A 17414-nucleotide genomic window follows, 5' to 3' on the forward strand; every position below is an offset into this window, starting at 1 on the left:
TTTTGCTAGTGTTAAAATAACCATTCCCTCCAGGGTTTTATTTTGAAGGCATATTGTTAATACTATGGGCTTTTGTATTGTAACTATTCCACAGGAAGTGTTTATCTAAGAAGCGGTTTCTTGACATGATGAAGACGCTGCCGAAAAATCCAAAAATTCATGTAAAGATGAAAGAAAACGATTGCACCCTTTTGCTGTCTAGCAAAGGATGTGTCTAAACTTAGAAGCACCTAGCTGGAATGGGGACAAGCACTTACGGTGTTTCCTGGAGAAAAGAGTGAAGGATAAAAGGTAAATTTGTGTTCAAATAAGGTGGAACAAAAATAAAGGCTTTGTGAAACATCAGCAGCTTCACCATTGTCTGACTGGGGTTTGCTACATTGCATGACCAAAATATGTAGAGTGTGGCAGGAATTGATGGGACTCAGAAACACCCCACAGTTTTGTCATTTGTTCCTTATAGGATTTCCAACGGATAAAACAGTCACTTTGTAGCAAGATTGCAATTATGTGATCGTAGGCAGGTAACTGACACACTGGTGATGTCATGTTAACAGCGACACAGAGCCGGCAGCTATATCTCCCAATGGGAAATCCTTAACAACTCAGTGGATCCAGACTATAAGCTGCATTACTGCCAAAACTTAATGAGGTGGTCCTTGTGTCATTCCTTGAAAATTTCATCCAAATCCGTTAGTGCATTTTTGAGTAATGTTTCACTCAGACAGAAAGACAGACTCACAGACAAACGTACGCTGATCGTCACATAAGTCCGCCATTCCTTGGTGGAGTAGCAATGGCTGAAATCTCACAGGTGCTGTTTGGTACCGAGGCCCTTTAGATGTGTTTGCTTCTTTCCTTCTCTCTGTGCTCATATATACTGCATTTTAACACAGCTGACTTCCCAATAAAGCTGTTCTCATTTCCATGTTATATGTCAGACACCAGAACAATCTGATGTGATGCGGTTCAAGTTTTATGTTAACTAACAGTCACTTCCAAGCTCCCACTCTGCAAAATCCAAACTATTTAACTGTAGTGTGATCTTACAAACTCATGAAACACAAGATTATTAACCATGCCTGACGTACGTCAGCGGGGTTACTGCATTCGCTTTGGTATCTGGCTGGGTAAGTATGTATGTGGGTGTGTGGGTGTGTGTGTGTGTGTGTGTGTGTGTGTGTGTGTGTGTGTGTGTGGGTATGTCTGATCAGATATCTCTTTAAGTGCTGAAGTCAGGATAATCAAACTTGGCACTGAAGATCAGTCTAAGGTCCCCTGCTCAGTTGTGGAGTTAGAGGTCAGCAGATCAAGTAGGAAGGGATATACGTAGGATGATCAAAATTGATACAGAGTATCATGCATGGGCGTGGTTCTGCCCTCTACTGGGGGCTCGTCTAGTTTTCATAGCGTTTAAAGCTACTGCACAATATATGCACAATAAGTTGAAAATGCATTGTTTTTGGTACTCCGTGTAAAATATAAATCTACTCAGATGAATAAGTCACACATTTGCACATTTCTGAACATTGTGAATATTTCTATAATATAACTATATTATTATTATAATACAATTAATTACTTAAAAATCCCCAGATATACTACATTTGTTGTGCCATTACAAGAAAAATAATCTCACATTTCTTCTTGGTAATTCTATTTTTGAGCAGACAGACAGCGAGTTTGAACCAAAGCAAAGCAGCACATTTTCATTTCAATTTGTCTTCTGCAGAAAATAAAATTCATAATGAATTATTGCCTATATGTGAATCTTCAGCACACTTTAATCACCAAACAAACCACATCTTAAGCTTCTGCTGCCTAATGGAACACAAAGCTCAGAAACCAAGTGGTCTGTGTGTTTGATTGAATCGGCGGCGTGTTTACTTAATGAGGATAGACGACGTTCTTTTGGCACATTTAAGTGCTCTTTGTTCGTCCTTAATATAAGACAGAAGAACTAGACTTTACAGCCCTAATATTAATTTAATGAAATGGCATTTGATTTGATTAGGAGAACAATGTGTAGCTTGGAAGGGCTAATTGTTTCAAAAGAGAAAGAAAGGGGAAAGAGCAAGTGAGGGATAGAGGGGACGAGAATGTTAAATTAAGGCAATCTAATCAAGAAGATGAATCTGTCCTGCTCAGATGCTTTAACTGATGACCCTCTAAATGACAGCTAAAGCCAATATTAGTGTGGGTGTGTCCGTGTACTCGACTTTGTGCACATGTGTGTAAATGATGTGTGCATGTGGAGTTCTATAGGCGTGTGTGCACTGTATATGCGACACTGGTGTGCTTCTGCATGGATCAAGTGAGCAAACAAACTGCTGGAGGTTCATTCGCATGAGAGACTGAGAAGAATACTCACTCGGACCACTCCGAGATGTAGCAGAACATGAGGCGGCGAGCATGATAGGGCAGCCAGCAGACCACAAAGGCTATCACCACGGCGCCTAAACACAAGGGAGAGAGACAGCATCAGAAGACAACGACCAGCCGAAAATGTAGTCGACGGCACATAAAAAGCGACACAGGAAGTAGAAATGTTCTTTTGTTAAACATGCATAGTGTTCAGAAGATTACAATGAAAAATGTTTAGCTTTTGATTAGTATAACTGACCTAAGAATTTTGAGAATAATGATGCTGTGAATTGGTTCAACTGCTTAAAAAAGTTTGATTTTGTAAGAATGTAGGAAATGGTTTATAGGAAGGAGTTATGCTATGCATTAACTGACCTAATCACTCTTTTGAGTGTTTATCTTTCTGTTTTACTGCATTATTTCTGTTTATTGTCCTGTTCTCTCTTCTCTTTACCCTCATCCCAACCAGTCGAGGCAGATGGCTGCCCTCTCTGAGCCTGGTTCTGCCGGAGGTTCCTTCCTGATAAAGGGAAGTTTGTGCAGCCAAGTCCTGCATCTTAAAGCTCGTGTCCGGAGTTTGAATCGCAGCGTCTCCCAAAACACTGTTGGTCCCTCCCTCCCTCTGATTTCGCCCCTATATTTGTGCACGCACGCAGTACCTGGGAGGAGTGCCCGGAGTGCTGCAGCATCTCGCCTGTTTTGCTGTTTTCCACTCTTCTACATTTAGTACATTTAGTAAATAATAAAGGAATTACGTTAGAATGCTGTATTGAGTCTAACTTGTCCTAATACCAAAATAACATTAATCTGCTAGGACGAACGAGTAAAGTTTCAATATGTGATTACACTCGTGTATCCCTCTCGATGACGTTGTTTATCAAACTTAGTGCATTTACGCGTGTATATGTGTTACATTGTTTATTTATTTCCATCTAGAGTTCAGAATTGCATGACTCCTCTGATGAAGAGTATGTCCCAGACGCCCCAACATCTTCCTCCAGAGGTCGGGCATCTAAACGAAGCCGTCAGGCGGGCTATGGAGGCCGTGGTCGGGGAGCGACGCGAGCACCCCGAGCCAAAAAACGTCCTGCAGTCTCTTGGCCTGACAAGCCGTGGGATTGGTAACTTTTCTGGAAGTTGCTGATCCCTGATGCTCTCTCCTCTACAAGCAAAACAAATGTGCGCGCGGTTGCGTAGTGCGTAGCTCGCCCACCTCTGCATGGGCTTGCTTGCTGTGCGCGTAACCGTTGATTGACAGCATGACAAAGCTGAAGCTCGAACTTGATTGGTCGGCAGCAACCGGTGCTTTTTGGAATAACATGGGGGTCTATGAGAGGAAGGCGGAGCTCAGGAATAAATTTTCATATCGCGTTATACTAACTTTATATTATAGTATCGAACTAGACTAACACATTTAAGCTTTGTTAAAAAATGATACATAAATTGAAAACGAACGGAAACTCCGGACACGAGCTTTAAGGAAACCAGGGAAATCTTTGGATTTGTTGGGTTTCTATGTATAATTTTGACAGGTCTTTGTCTTTTTATGTGAAAAATTCGGATGAGGTTTTTATCTATGGATTACATATAGGGTTAACATCACATTTACTCTAGAGGTCCAAAATGTTCAGTAGAAGACAACAGGACTTCTTTGTTGTTTTCTTCGAAATGTTTCACCTCTCATTCAAGAGGTTTCCTCACTTCTTATCCTCTGAGATAAGAGGTGAAAGGTTTTTGTGAAGCAAAAACAAAAGTCCAATTGTCTTCTACTGAAGCCTTTTAGGTTACCATGACCTGGATGACTGTGGACATATACAGACATTCAAGCTCTTCGTGGGTTCAAAAATTTGAATATAATCCAAACCCAACTGAAATTGACATTGTATACATTCCTGTCACTAAAAAGAAAAACCTGATCTTATTTTAAACTGTGTCAATGTGGAAGCAGTAGACTCAAGGTAAAGATGAGGTGCAGTGGGATGTAGCATGGATCAGATGTAAAAGTTAGTCCAGAATGTACAACTGATGAGGATATGACTTCTACATTAATTGACATAAAGGCCACTTCTAAAAAACTGCATGATAAAAGAAATGTCTATCAGATATCTGGTTAGATGTAAGCACACAAAGTCAATTAGAAATGCTACAAATTCCTAAGTATGTTAAATGTCTTTCTTGTTTGTGCATCCAGAACAAAAGCAACAGCAACAACATGAAGGTACTTCAAAATGTAGACTTTAATGCAGTCTGGAAACATTCATGTGAACACTGCAGTACCAAGGTTTGGATGTGGGTTTGGTTGTCTGGCAATACATGGAAAAGTAAAGTCTGCAATGAGGATCGTTTAAACATTCCCAGATAGCAAACTATGGGTGAATCAATGTTGAATCTATGTTGAGACCTAACGTCGAAATTATACAGAAAGCGCAAGGTTGATAAAATGTTGAGTCAACGTTTGCTTACATAGATTACATGTTTGCAAACATAGATTCAACATTAATTAAACATTGACCTGTCAAACATTTTAATGAAACCAAAATACAATGTAGATTCAGTGGTATCTTTTAAACACAAACTTCAATGTTGACAAAATGTTGTTGAATCAACGTTGATCCAACCATCAGTCTTCAACCGTAACCACAATTCAACCTTCTTAACCCTAATTCAACATTGATTTAACATCCTTTGCTATCTGGGTAAAGTGTGATTTATGGTTGAAAAGCAAACGTTGACTCAACATTTTATCAACCTTGCGCTTTCTGTATAATTTCGATGTTAGGTCTCAACATAGATTCAACATTGATTCACCCATAGTTTGCTATCTGGGTTGTGTTAACTTATGCTATGCATAACTTATGAATTATTACTGTAGTATTCTTGTGCTATTATCAAATTGGTGGTCATTATTTAGTTATTATCTTCAGGTCATCATAGCAATGTTTTGGTTGTAAAATCTAGCTGATTAAGAAAAAAGTAAAGTTTTTTTTATTCTTTGACAATAATAAAAAAAAATCACTGGCCGTAGGGGGAATTGGGGAAAGGAGGCCTTCACTTCTCAGCATGGGGCAGATCAATCAAATTTAACCAAAAGGTGTTCTTAAGGCACCTCCAGTGACAAACAGTTGAATAATGTTGACACCATCTTTTGAAGGTTTCCGAGCTTGGTAAGAGGCTGTCTCTACTAGGACACAGTGTTGTTGTGTTTCATTACTGTTGCATAAATTTTTGTTGCATTTGAATGTTTTTAGACCAGGCTTAACAACATCAGTGTAACTGACTAATTTTTGTTAGAGTCATTTACTCTATAATTTACAGTTTTCATTGGAAATAAATTAACATTTCAATTTTTTGCTCGCGTTTTAAAAACCTCACTTGGTTCTGAAAGATGGAAACACAAGGACTTATTGGTTTTTTTTTTAAAAAATATCCCTCAAGTGTCACTTATACAAAGAGCCCACGGTTGCTTATTTTGGTTTAAAAATGCGGAGCTGTTACTGAATGTATAGATGTTTTTCAGGTGAAAGTTTCAAAAAACAACCTCAGGCTTAAGTGGTAAACAAGCAGTCTAGGTAGTTCAGGTCCTAACTTTTACAGAAATCTATAAAAACACCAGAAATTGCAGAAACAAAGTATCACATAGGAACTCAGGCTGTGTTTCAAAAGCTTTAAAAATAGCGGGTGTTTTCATGGAAGCAGAAAGAGCAGTTTGAACAGAGAACAGCAGAAGTCAATGATTCATTCAAACAGCTGTGTTCTCTTGTCTTTGCTCCTTTGTGATCCAATGATGAGTTGATGAACTGCATCAAAGGACTGCGGGTCAAATTTTCCTATTTTGTGGAGTTTTCATCCTAAGTTTCATCTTCATTGTTGCTTTTGTCAATACAGTTTCATCACATCTGCACTTGTCACTACTTTCAACATTGGATTTAAATTGCTTCTGGAAGAATAGACACAAAAGACTCAACTGACGCCTAAATTGGTATCCAGTCTTTGAAACGGACTTGTTAAAAACCTGTGCTGTGGCATCGGGTCAATCAATAAATTTTAATAACCGTGAAGCTGTAAAGAATGACTTCACTGTTTGCACAACTTTCCATATGAGCTGCTGATAATTCATTGGGGCTGAGAAATCTGAATCACTGCCGTCTTCTGCGAAAAAGAAATACAGCTGGATTTCAGCTGAAATGTTTCCTTGATCTTAACCAAATTTAGAGTGAAATAGGGACAGATGTCAGTTTCCACCCACTACTGAGACGTCAGTTTGTTAAGCTTAATACCTGCTAGTGTTAATTCTTTATTCAAAGCCTTTAAACCACTAAGGAAGACAGTCTCCATCATGGTAAAGGTCAGTAATAATTGTTACAAAACAGATTATATTCTCAAAGTAAGTACCTGAACACATGAATGAAAAAAATTCAATCCCTCCTGCATTGTTTGTATTTGGCTGTACAGGGATCTTTGGCAGTAACTGAGCTGCATCCAAGTAGCCTGCTCTGAAACAGGAAACATTCTGAAACTATTTCAGGCTGCAAACTTACTACTCAGCCAAACTTGGATTATTAATCTCCATTGCTGGAGTAGCAAACCTAATGGAGATGGACGCTTTAATAAAACTGCTACTTCCTTGGCACGTCCTTGAAAGCACCTAGCCAGGAAGCAAATGTCTAAAAAAACGATAACCATGGGACATCTTGAAGAAGTTTCAATTAAGGAATAACACTAAAGTTCCATTTGCGGCATTAGACACAGATCACTGAGAGAGATGAGGGTTTGATGACCTCAGAAAAGTCTTTTGGAGAAGCTGGCAGTACCTGTGGGCAGTGCATTCTGACTATTAATATATACTTTGACCCTCTATGTACATATTACTATATCTACATGACATTTCAAGTTCAAAAATCTCGGGATATTGTTCATGAGTGATGGGAAAATGGAGCGAGAGATGAACAGGCAGCTTGGTGTGGTGCCAGCAGTAATGGAGGCATTGCATCAAACCATTGTTTCATGGCGAAAAGGGAGCTGAGGCAAAGCTCTCAATTTACCATCTATGTTCTAACCCCCACCTATGGTTATGAACTCCGGTTAGTGAACGAAAGAATGAGATTGCAAGTACAAGCATCCCAAATGAGCTTCCTCAAGGGTGACAGGACTCAGCCTTAGAGATAGGGTGAGAAGCTCAGAGATCTGGAGGGAGCTCAGAGTAGAGTCACTACTCCTTCACGGAGAGAGGACCCAGTTGAGGTGGTTTGGACATTTGATTGGGATGCCTCCGGGGAGACTTCCTTCGGAGGTTTTCCGAGCATGTCCGCTTGGGAGGAGACTCCGGGGTAGACCCAAAACCCGCTGGATGGATTATGTATCTTGTCTGGCCTCGGGGGACTAAGATGCAAAGATAATTGTAGTTGTAGAAGAAAGAGAACTGGATAAATAAATAAATAAAATGTATCTACTCTCCTAATCTGAACCCTGTGAGTTCCCTTTTGTATCCCAATCATAAATTTTCAACTTTAAACTTGGGAATTCAAACTGTTTTCTCTGAACATTGCCACTGTCTCTTACCTCCATATTGATATTCTACTTCTTTTTATTTATTTATTTTACCTACAGTGGTCCTAATATACCATGCTGCAGCATCTAGTGCTAAATTATTAAGCTGGCTGAGTTAGATGGGAATAGTTCAACAGGTATCTGTTCAGTCGTTTGCATAGCACAGAAAGAACTAGAAAAGCACTCGGAGAGCGCATACCTCCGCCATGCCATTTGTCTGTCTGTCTGTGTGTGTGTGTGTGTGTGTGTGTGTGTGTGTGTGTGTGTGTGTGTGTGTGTGTGTGTGTGTGTGTGTGTGTGTGTGTGTGTGTGTGTGTGTCTGTTTGTCTATTAACAGCATAACTCAAAAAGTCATGGACGGATTTTCACCAAATTTTTACTCTCTGTCCAATTGAGAGATGGCCGCCAGGCCATCTCTCAATTGTCCTTCGACCTTCAAAAAATTCCTGGATCCAGACGGTGATTCGGATCACCTCCAAAATCTGATCGGTTCTTACTCTTGCTCTTCCGGACATCCTGTAAAAATTTGGTGAAAATCCGTCCATGACTTTTTGAGTTATGCTGTTAACAAACACACACACACAGACACACACACACACACAGACAGACGGACAGACAAACAAACTCCGGTGATTACATAACCTCCTGGCGGAGGTAATAATGGCTGAACATCGCTATCTTTCTGTTATAGAGGAGGAGAAAAACACTCCTTGGCTTGTTTACATTTCTTTAAACCAATCACAATTTACAATGCAGCAATGGTGCCTGAAAAATGATGATTTGCTGACAGTCATTAAAATTATTAATCTACAGACATGATTGTCTTATAGCAAGATCCAAAACATATGCAAAATTTGACATCTGTAGTCTGGTAGGTTCCTAACCTAGAGGTTGTTGCTTCCTGTAGTGATGGAGATTTTGAAAATAGTAACATGTAGATAGCAGAAAGGGAAGAGAAAGCCACGTGATATGCAGAGCCAATGGCAGCTTTATGATAGTCCAACAGGATCTTATGGCAATATGTCTCTTGATCCATCAAGAAATTTCACCCACCACTAAAAATGTGAAACCGAAGGAAATCCATCTAGTAGTTTTTGGTACATTTTAAATCAGTGTTGGACTGACACTCTTAACTGGCCAACATGTCAAGATACATGCTGCAAATGTGGCTGAAAGAGCTACCTGGATCCTTCATTACTCAGGTAGTAAAAAAAGAATCTTGAGTAATTCAGCCCTGACACCAACCTCATAAGTCATCGCTTTCACAACACTCAATACAGGTTTAGTTTAAACCCACTTTTCATAGCTATGGAGTGACTTCTAAGAATGAATAAATATGGTGCTCCTTTTACTGATCTCTACTTTTGTGACCTGCAGCAAATTCACATCTCACTGAGGTACATGAGTGTCTGTTACTACTCATGTACCTCATGTCAATAGTCAGGTGGAAGTGGCGACTGCTGAGTTCCTGGAAGCTTCCTCAAGAACAGTACTGTTTATACCCAGAATGCAAAGCAACAATCATAAGCTTACAAACAAGCTTTTTAATCATTTATCGTTTTATCTTAATTTAGCGCGACTATTCTTGTGTTATTTACCACTGCATGAGAGGCCAGCTACACAACAGTAGCTGAACAAATGTTTGTCAGTGAGGACAAATTACAACTGCCTCCAACATAACCTGTTCTCTGCTTGTTTCTCGAGGTTCTGCAGATTCTCTGCAGGTGGTGAACAATAGCTTAGACCTTCTACAAATGGCTCCAGTCAAGAAACACTCAGCCCACAGTGTCACTCCCATTATACACTGACTGTTTTCTATCCTGTGGTAAACATACTAATGTGCACTGTTTGCTGAAATGTCAGCTTGTCTCAAAAGGCAAATTTCCCATCTGTCTGCTGCCTTGAAATATATATTAAAAAAAAAAAAAAAAAAAAAACATCAGCAGATACCCACAAAGGAATTCTTAAGTACATGAACACACTCAGGAAATAAAGGCAGTGGGAGAAGCCGGAGCAGTATTAGTTCTAAATGTGTTCATGTGAATGTGTGTGTGTCTTTGCACTGCACCCATGTAGTCCATCAATAAGTCAGTGGCAGACGGGGATCTCATTTATCTGGAGTCTGTTCCAGGATGGCAGCTCAGTTCTCAACTCGCTGCCCATCGCTATTCGTCACTGTCAGTTGGTCCCGACTGGTTAGTCGCTTATCATGCAGAAGCAGTAATTTTGAAACCATGGCAACCCACCCTCTGTTGTCACAGCTCTGTGCACATATGGCTTTTGACATCTTAACCGTGGACTTTATGACCACCTCCTGCCTAATAAGCTGCTCATCCCTTGTGTGCGAACAACACAGCTCCCAACCAGCCAAGGCACGAAATCTGTCAGGCTTAAGGTGTCCTGTGGTATCTGGTGCTTTCTTGACAGCATCAGATTATTGAAGTCCTGAAAGCTGTCAGTTGACCCCCACACCCTGAAGTTGGTTCCCTCCTCAGAGCGCTGCCAGAAGTTACTCATCACTGCTGACCGGCAGCACCCCACAACACTTGCCGTACTTTCATCTAGTTGCCTGGCTTTTGTTAAAATCCCCCAGGTCTTTACACCTGTCCATTTCTCCTACATCCAACACTTTGAATATTAGAAGTGACTGTTTGCTTAATTTCTAATTTAAAATTCTTCTCCTAATGTCCTTAATGACCAAGCTCCAACCTGTTCCTTAAGAATTTAATGTCCCAACACAGCACCTCATTTTCCGAGTTCAGACTTGCTTGTGGTTCCTGTGGTTTCCTTTAAATAATACTTATAGCTGACCATGAACCTTACCTTGGGCATGCTGCTGTAGGCCAAGATTAGATTGACTGGGGGATTTCCCATGATGCACTGAGACCTTCTCCTCTACTCTCATCTCCTTCTGTCTTCATACATTAATAGGCCACCATTGCATGCCACTAACTTTGTGTTTTCTCTCCTGTAGACTTATTTTTATTGGTTCTCTCTGCAAGTATCTATGGATCTGATCAACATGCCCCCGATCTGTAGTTAAGGGCCTCATCAACCTCCTTGGTGTTTAATGGTTTGTTATGCATCATTTGTCTAAGCTCACAGTGTGGTGCTAGTTGTAATTTCATGTTTAGTCGTACCGAATTGTTCATTTAAAATTCAGATTTTTTACATTTTCCCTCATTTTCTCAGTGTATGATGTCTTTAATCTGATGTCTGTGTTGCTCAGTGTATTTATAGGTGGTAAAAAGATAAACGTTGGAAACATTTGCCAACAAATTGAGGATAAAGCCTGCTTGAAACACACTAGATGCAATCACATGCTATTGCACATCAGTGGTGTCACAGTGTAACAACTTCATCTGCGTAAAAACTATTTTATTTCTATTTCTCTTTTCAAACAGAAGAAGTGGTTTCCCAGACAACGTGGAGTACTGATTGGTTGGTTATAGACGTTTACAGCTCATTCATGCTTCTGGCTGACTGATTATTGGTCATTACCACATACAGACGCTTCACTGAGTCCCATGAAAACACTTTCACCAAGAAATATTAATGACTTTTCTCAAGGACTGGAACTTGGTCAGCCGAAAAGCAGCTAGATATTTTTTTTGATAGATCCTAAAAAGATGTTGAAGAAATTTTAAAATCTGCCAAATCTGGCAAGCATGCCACTGGACAACTGAAAACCACTTGAGCACTGCTCTTCTGATGCAAAAAAATATTAATGCAACTACATGTCAAATACATTGCCAATTTGTTTGCTTTTACACTCTACAACCCTCTTACCGTATGTGGCCAATACAAAAGAAATGACCTGTTTTGCACTCATGCAATCTATGATAAAAGGGCCCGGTTTCAGCAGAACAAGCGCTGAAGCTGTGATTGATTTGTGAGCTTTCAGTGCACTGGATCTGTATGTTCTGATATTGGATGGAATTCTGTCAGAAATGTGAGCAGACTTCCCTGCAGTTCACAGCTGGTGCTGCTAAATGCAAAGAATCCTGCTGAAGTGTGTGGGCTGGCTTTTCTTCTTGAATTCTGTGGCTATTACTAGAGGCCATGACTCACTGTGGACGGCTTTAATTAATGCTGGCTTGATCTGTGGTTTTACAGTGGAGCAGAGTGGAACAGCTAATGTTGAATTGCCAAATTATGAAACAGCTGCACAATGACAGACTAATTATGACAAACTGAGTTTAGAATTGGGACCCGTTCAGTTTGGAATTGTGACACACAAAGACACATGTCATGTAAAGAGCAGGTCTAATTAAGTTAAAGCACGGCAGGAGGGGAAAAGAGGAAATTAATTTGCGCCCCATTCTGGCCAGTGTCTCAGTCCACTTTCATAATTGATGAGTGCAGAAGGTGAGCCACACTACAGCAAAGATTTTTCTGCATCTGCATGAAAAGATGGCACTCACAGTCAGAGTGGCAAGAGAAATCAATTTAAAAATCCTTTTACCGTTTTTAAATTGCCTTTGTTTATTACCAAACCAATTTCTACTGTCACTAAAGTGTAACAGTGCATCAGGACGGCTCTTAAGGGCTATTGCTACAGTTTGGAACAGAAGAAAAACTGGACCCATCTGCTTAAAACATTCCCCTTGATGCAGTTTGGGTTAAAGCTTCATCCATGATATGACAACAATGGTCAAAACAATAAAAATGGACATTATGAGTTTTATTATAAATCTCTGATCAAATTTCAGAAACATCAAGCAAAGATCTGTCAGTTCATCACGTGTCAGCTGATTAAACAAGAGATCAAAGCAAAGATTACAGAGAAATATTCATTTGAAGTGACTTAAATGCTAACACTGCCATGCTAACCTGCCTATCATTACAATGCTAGCATGCCAAAGCTAAACATGTATTTACTCATAGACTAAAATGGCAACATATTTACGGAATACACAAAATTTTTGAAAGACCTGACTAACTAAATCCAGGGGTGAAAATTTATTAAGACTATCTCAAGCAGTTTATTCACATTTGATTTACTCGTATATCACTGGTTAGATAACAGTGATGACTCTGGCAACTTTGGAGCATTTGCTTAGATGGAGTGAGTGAAGTGTAGATCATTGACAGTTTGATGGAGCACCTGAGCTAATGTGTTAAGGTGTGGAAATCTTTAAAGTGTGCAGTCCTGTGTGCACGTGAGTGATAAATGCTGACAGACTCTCGCCTACTTCTGCTGCTGAGCGGTACGGCTTGAGAACAGTTCAAAAGGCTCTTTACTGGGAGATCTTCAAATTTCTGTTCACAACAGCCTCTCAAACTAAAGCAAAGATTCATGGGGAAACCAGTGAACATTCACAGAGCTGAAGTAGATCTGAACATTTTTTATATATATATAATGTGTTGTTTTTGTGAACTTTGACACTTTTTAAAAATGCAGTTTCATTTCTATGCTGTGCAGTCTACACTTGTATCTTATTATTCCATGGACAGTAATCTCTAAAGCAATTTGAACTGCAGTATGAAAGAAAGACATAAAGACTGATTGATTTTTAGAAATGTAAAATTGTTTCATGGGCCAAACGCAAAACAAAAATCCACAGGGCTTTTAATGGAACTGGAAGCATATCTGTTTCCCCATATTGTGAAATTTAAAGTTAGGAATGTCCGTGTTCGGGTTAAATTGGCTGAATACAGGTCTATGGAGCCAAAACTATGAACAGTTAATTTTGCTGCTAAAAAACAAAACAAAAAAACAAACAAACACACACACACAAAAAAAAAAACTGGCACTAAATATGAAACTTTAACTGAAAAAAGGAAATGTCTGCATTGAGAAAAGATGCAGTAGAAGTAAAACAAATAAAAAAAATTAAAATGGCACTGAAAAATGGTACAGTCAAATGTTGAATGATTGTGTAAAAAATACAGCTTTAAATAGACAGATTATTCTTACGAATAAAAAAAGAATGCAACTATTTCATTGACATGAAAAAAACAATAATTTAGTTTGGTTTATAACTCCAATCTTCACATTTCTTCACGATCTTAGTCGTTGAACACTGACAGTGTTTTGTTACACTGAAAGTTTCATGTTAATATCCCTGCTTTTCAATTTTAGTGTCTGTGTTGTGGGGAAATAATAATGCTGCATGATTTCTGTATAATTTGTGTACAATTTGCATGAAAGTGGTCATTCTTCCTCCCATGTTTCATACCTCTCACACTGCTGTAATCACTACGTTCTATCCACTTTTAAAGCAACCCAACCACATTCAATGCATTTGATTAAAACCCATTGGTAGCTAAGCAATTTTACAACTGCCCAGTACAAAATCATTTCTTCCAAAAGGACATTTAGACCACAGTCATTGTGGCTTCATAGAAAGACAATCAGGAAAACAACCACAGAATGTGATGGTGTCTGGTATCAAAATCAGAAACGTTTCAGGCAGGAACAATGCAAACAGATGACTGGAGAGTCCAGACTAGTGAAGCACAGATGGAGCAAAACAAAATCAAAACACAAAAAACCCTGGAACACACAAAAACACAATCATAAACTTATTGAAGGATTAACAGTGGTAAGCAGGGGAACAAACTCAGTGTGGCTGGAGAGAACTAAAGAAAACGAATCCAGAAACCACAAAGACTCCTGTGGCTGAACAGAAACAGAAAACACTGGTGGTCAACAGGCAGGTGAACAGACCAACTGAGGGGAGAAACACGAAACTACATACGCCAAGATAACTGGGAAGAGGTGGAAACAATCATGGAATCATCAGGGGCAGAAAGAAGGCAAAGATGGGAAGCAAAAACCAACTAAAACACTCAAGCAATGTCACTTTGAATATGGAATATAACATCAGCTACAACTAAAACCAAAGAAAATGACAAACATATCGTTGAGAATCTGAAAAACTGATCATTAAAATATTCCCTGTTACGTCACCACTCTGTCTGTATGTGTGTTTGAAGTGTGGACGGTGTTGGCTTACGGAGAACAAGGACTCCATGGCGAAGAGACTGTGCACGGTTGGACTCAACGGTGACATTCAGCATGGTGAGATTTCCCCCGATGATGCAGATAGGGTTGTCTTGCTCCGCCTCACGGAACATCCTCAGTAGCTGATTGGCTATGACCCCGTTGAGCACAGATATGGCCACCATGGGCACCACAAAGGACAGGAATGCATTTACCTGTTCAGGGAGAAATGGGACAAGGTGAGAAACACTTGGTAAAGTTTAGGGTTGACGCACTAGTGAAGGTCAACTGAAATGTAAAACCACAAAAGATTTTTTTTCGTCAACAATGGTCCTCGAGATGGATTGTTGGTTGTTTTCCCCAGTAGTTTACTGCAAGAACGCTTGAGGAATCACAGTATATAAAAGGGCACAAGATACAAAATAGTGTGGAAGAGGAGGCCCCAGTGAGATGATAAAAATAACAGCCAGTGCCAGTTAAACAACAGCAGCTCACGTGGAAATCTCACCCAGTAAAAGGTAACACAAGGAACGTATTATGCAAATGCATGCTGAGAAGATTAAACATCTATTGCACTGATTTAGACCAATTACTCAAGTTGCAAAAATTACTTTGATGGGTTGATATAATGATGTTGCTAATTACATCAACTTCATATGTATAATTTAGACTTAATTACTGTATTAGTTGAGGTAAAACTAAATAAAAATTCAGGAAATTGAATGAAATTGGGTTGAACATTTCAATTTTCTCCAGAAATTGAGAGTTTCAAGTCCCTACTTTTATCTTAACATGTCTTGACAATTTGAGACAGTTAAGACTGGTAATTAGAGTTACCTTTGGGTGTAGAGAGAAACAAAAATCTCTAACACCATTTCAAGAATACTATTGCAAACTGTTGCACTATTTTTGTGTAAAATGCTACACAGTGATAAAGAATGGCCTGTCTCTGTGAGTCTACATCAGGACAAACAAAAGGTAGATCATCAGTACAGAAACTAAACGAAAGCAACATGAATGTGAGCCACCAACAGTGGTGTCAGAAACAGTAGATTTGTGATTAACAAAATGAAACCAAATATTACATTTCATGCCATTGTTCCCACTTCTTTCTTTTTCTCTCTTGTTTCATTTTCAACATTTCACGGAAGTCAGTAAGCATGAAAATTGCTATCCCTAAACAAATATGCATTTATAAAGTAAATATTAGGGATTATTACTTGAGTTCAACAACCGATTGTTGGAAAATCTATAAAAATGAAGGAGTATTAGAAGAGGGAAAGTGTGAAATGAGAGGAAGCGAGAGAACACAGTATAAAGAGTAGTGGAGGAACACATGAAGGTGAACTGAATGACAACAGAGTGAGTCACAGACACATACCAAACAGAGCAAAACTATTTAAAACCTTCTTGCTTTAATTTGAGACTCGTGAAGTAAGAGTGTGATGTCAATAGGTTTTCATCATTCCCTTATCGGGGAAAAAAACAAGAGCCAATCTGTTCTTTTATTTCAATAAAAAAAGAGAATTCAAAAGTTCCTTTGAGAAACTCGCTAAAACACTCAATGAAATTATATTTTACGAATGCCAACCTTGATCACATTCAGAATGGAGGGTTTTGTGCCAGTAATTATATTCACACTGTGCTGCCTTCACTGCTGATGGAACATAAAAGAGGGAGAAGAAAGTGAGCAGCGACGAATAATGAGAGAGAAAATGGAAAGAACAAAAAGAAAAAGAAAGAGGGGGTAGTTAATCAGAGGGGCAAATATGTTGTGACAGCTGACTTCTAGCACGAGCTGCCATGGAGCTGGTAGTATGAGCAGAATGTGCACGAACATGTGAAATTTTCATTTGTGTAGATACGATCCTAATCAATGTACCTCGAACAGCTTTTGCTTCACTACTTCCCAACAGCATTCCCTTCACACTCACAGACAAGCACACTCAAGAGATGGAGAGCTGTTGTTTTTCGAAGGGATAATCATGGATGAAAAATGTTAATGGCTTTAATGAACTTGACTTCTGAGGTTCCCCTGCCTCCTAGACACAAATGACTGATTAAAGTTGAAAAGCAAAGCGGAGGAAAAGCAACAAGGCTATCCCTGGATTCAGAATGAGACCAAACTCCAGCCTCAGTGAGAAAAACATTGTGAAAAGCAACCAAAAAATCTGCTGGAGGTAATGTGGAGAACTGAAAGAGAAGGGCAAGGAAATGATTCGAGAAGAAAAGGATGAAAGAAACAAATAAGAGTAAAAATCATAACTGTGGTGGAGTCTGAAAGATTTAGGTTTGGCATTTCGACGTAATAAGATCTAGAGTAAAGCTAAAAAAATCTAATTAATGTGTGGTAGGCTGACAAAATCTGCAGAGTTTATCAACTTTACCGACTGCTTCCACTGTGCACAATATATACCGCTTTTCTAATTTACCTTCTTGTCACGGAAGATTAACGACGAACTGTTGATAGGACTGCTTTCTGTTGGATGTGACTGAGGTCGAGGGGGAATCTTTTCTCTGGCAGCTTCCCACTCTGATAAGAAGACTAATATAT

At 39.3% G+C, this 17414-nt stretch overlaps 1 protein-coding gene across 1 annotated transcript in view; it reads right to left on the reverse strand.

Moving 5' to 3' along the window:
• ntsr1 (neurotensin receptor 1 (high affinity)) overlaps window positions 1–17414 on the reverse strand; it is a 75227-nt gene that overhangs the window by 16703 nt on the left and 41110 nt on the right. Inside the window, exons 2-3 of the mRNA XM_051950242.1 lie at window positions 14874–15075; window positions 2372–2456 (exon numbers count right to left, since the gene is read on the reverse strand). Of these exons, the coding sequence (XP_051806202.1) occupies window positions 2372–2456; window positions 14874–15075 (287 nt within the window). The remainder of the gene's footprint in view (window positions 1–2371; window positions 2457–14873; window positions 15076–17414) is intronic.

The sequence above is a fragment of the Acanthochromis polyacanthus genome, chromosome 6 (assembly GCF_021347895.1).
Source record: "Acanthochromis polyacanthus isolate Apoly-LR-REF ecotype Palm Island chromosome 6, KAUST_Apoly_ChrSc, whole genome shotgun sequence".
In the NCBI taxonomy this organism is placed as follows: domain Eukaryota; kingdom Metazoa; phylum Chordata; class Actinopteri; family Pomacentridae; genus Acanthochromis; species Acanthochromis polyacanthus.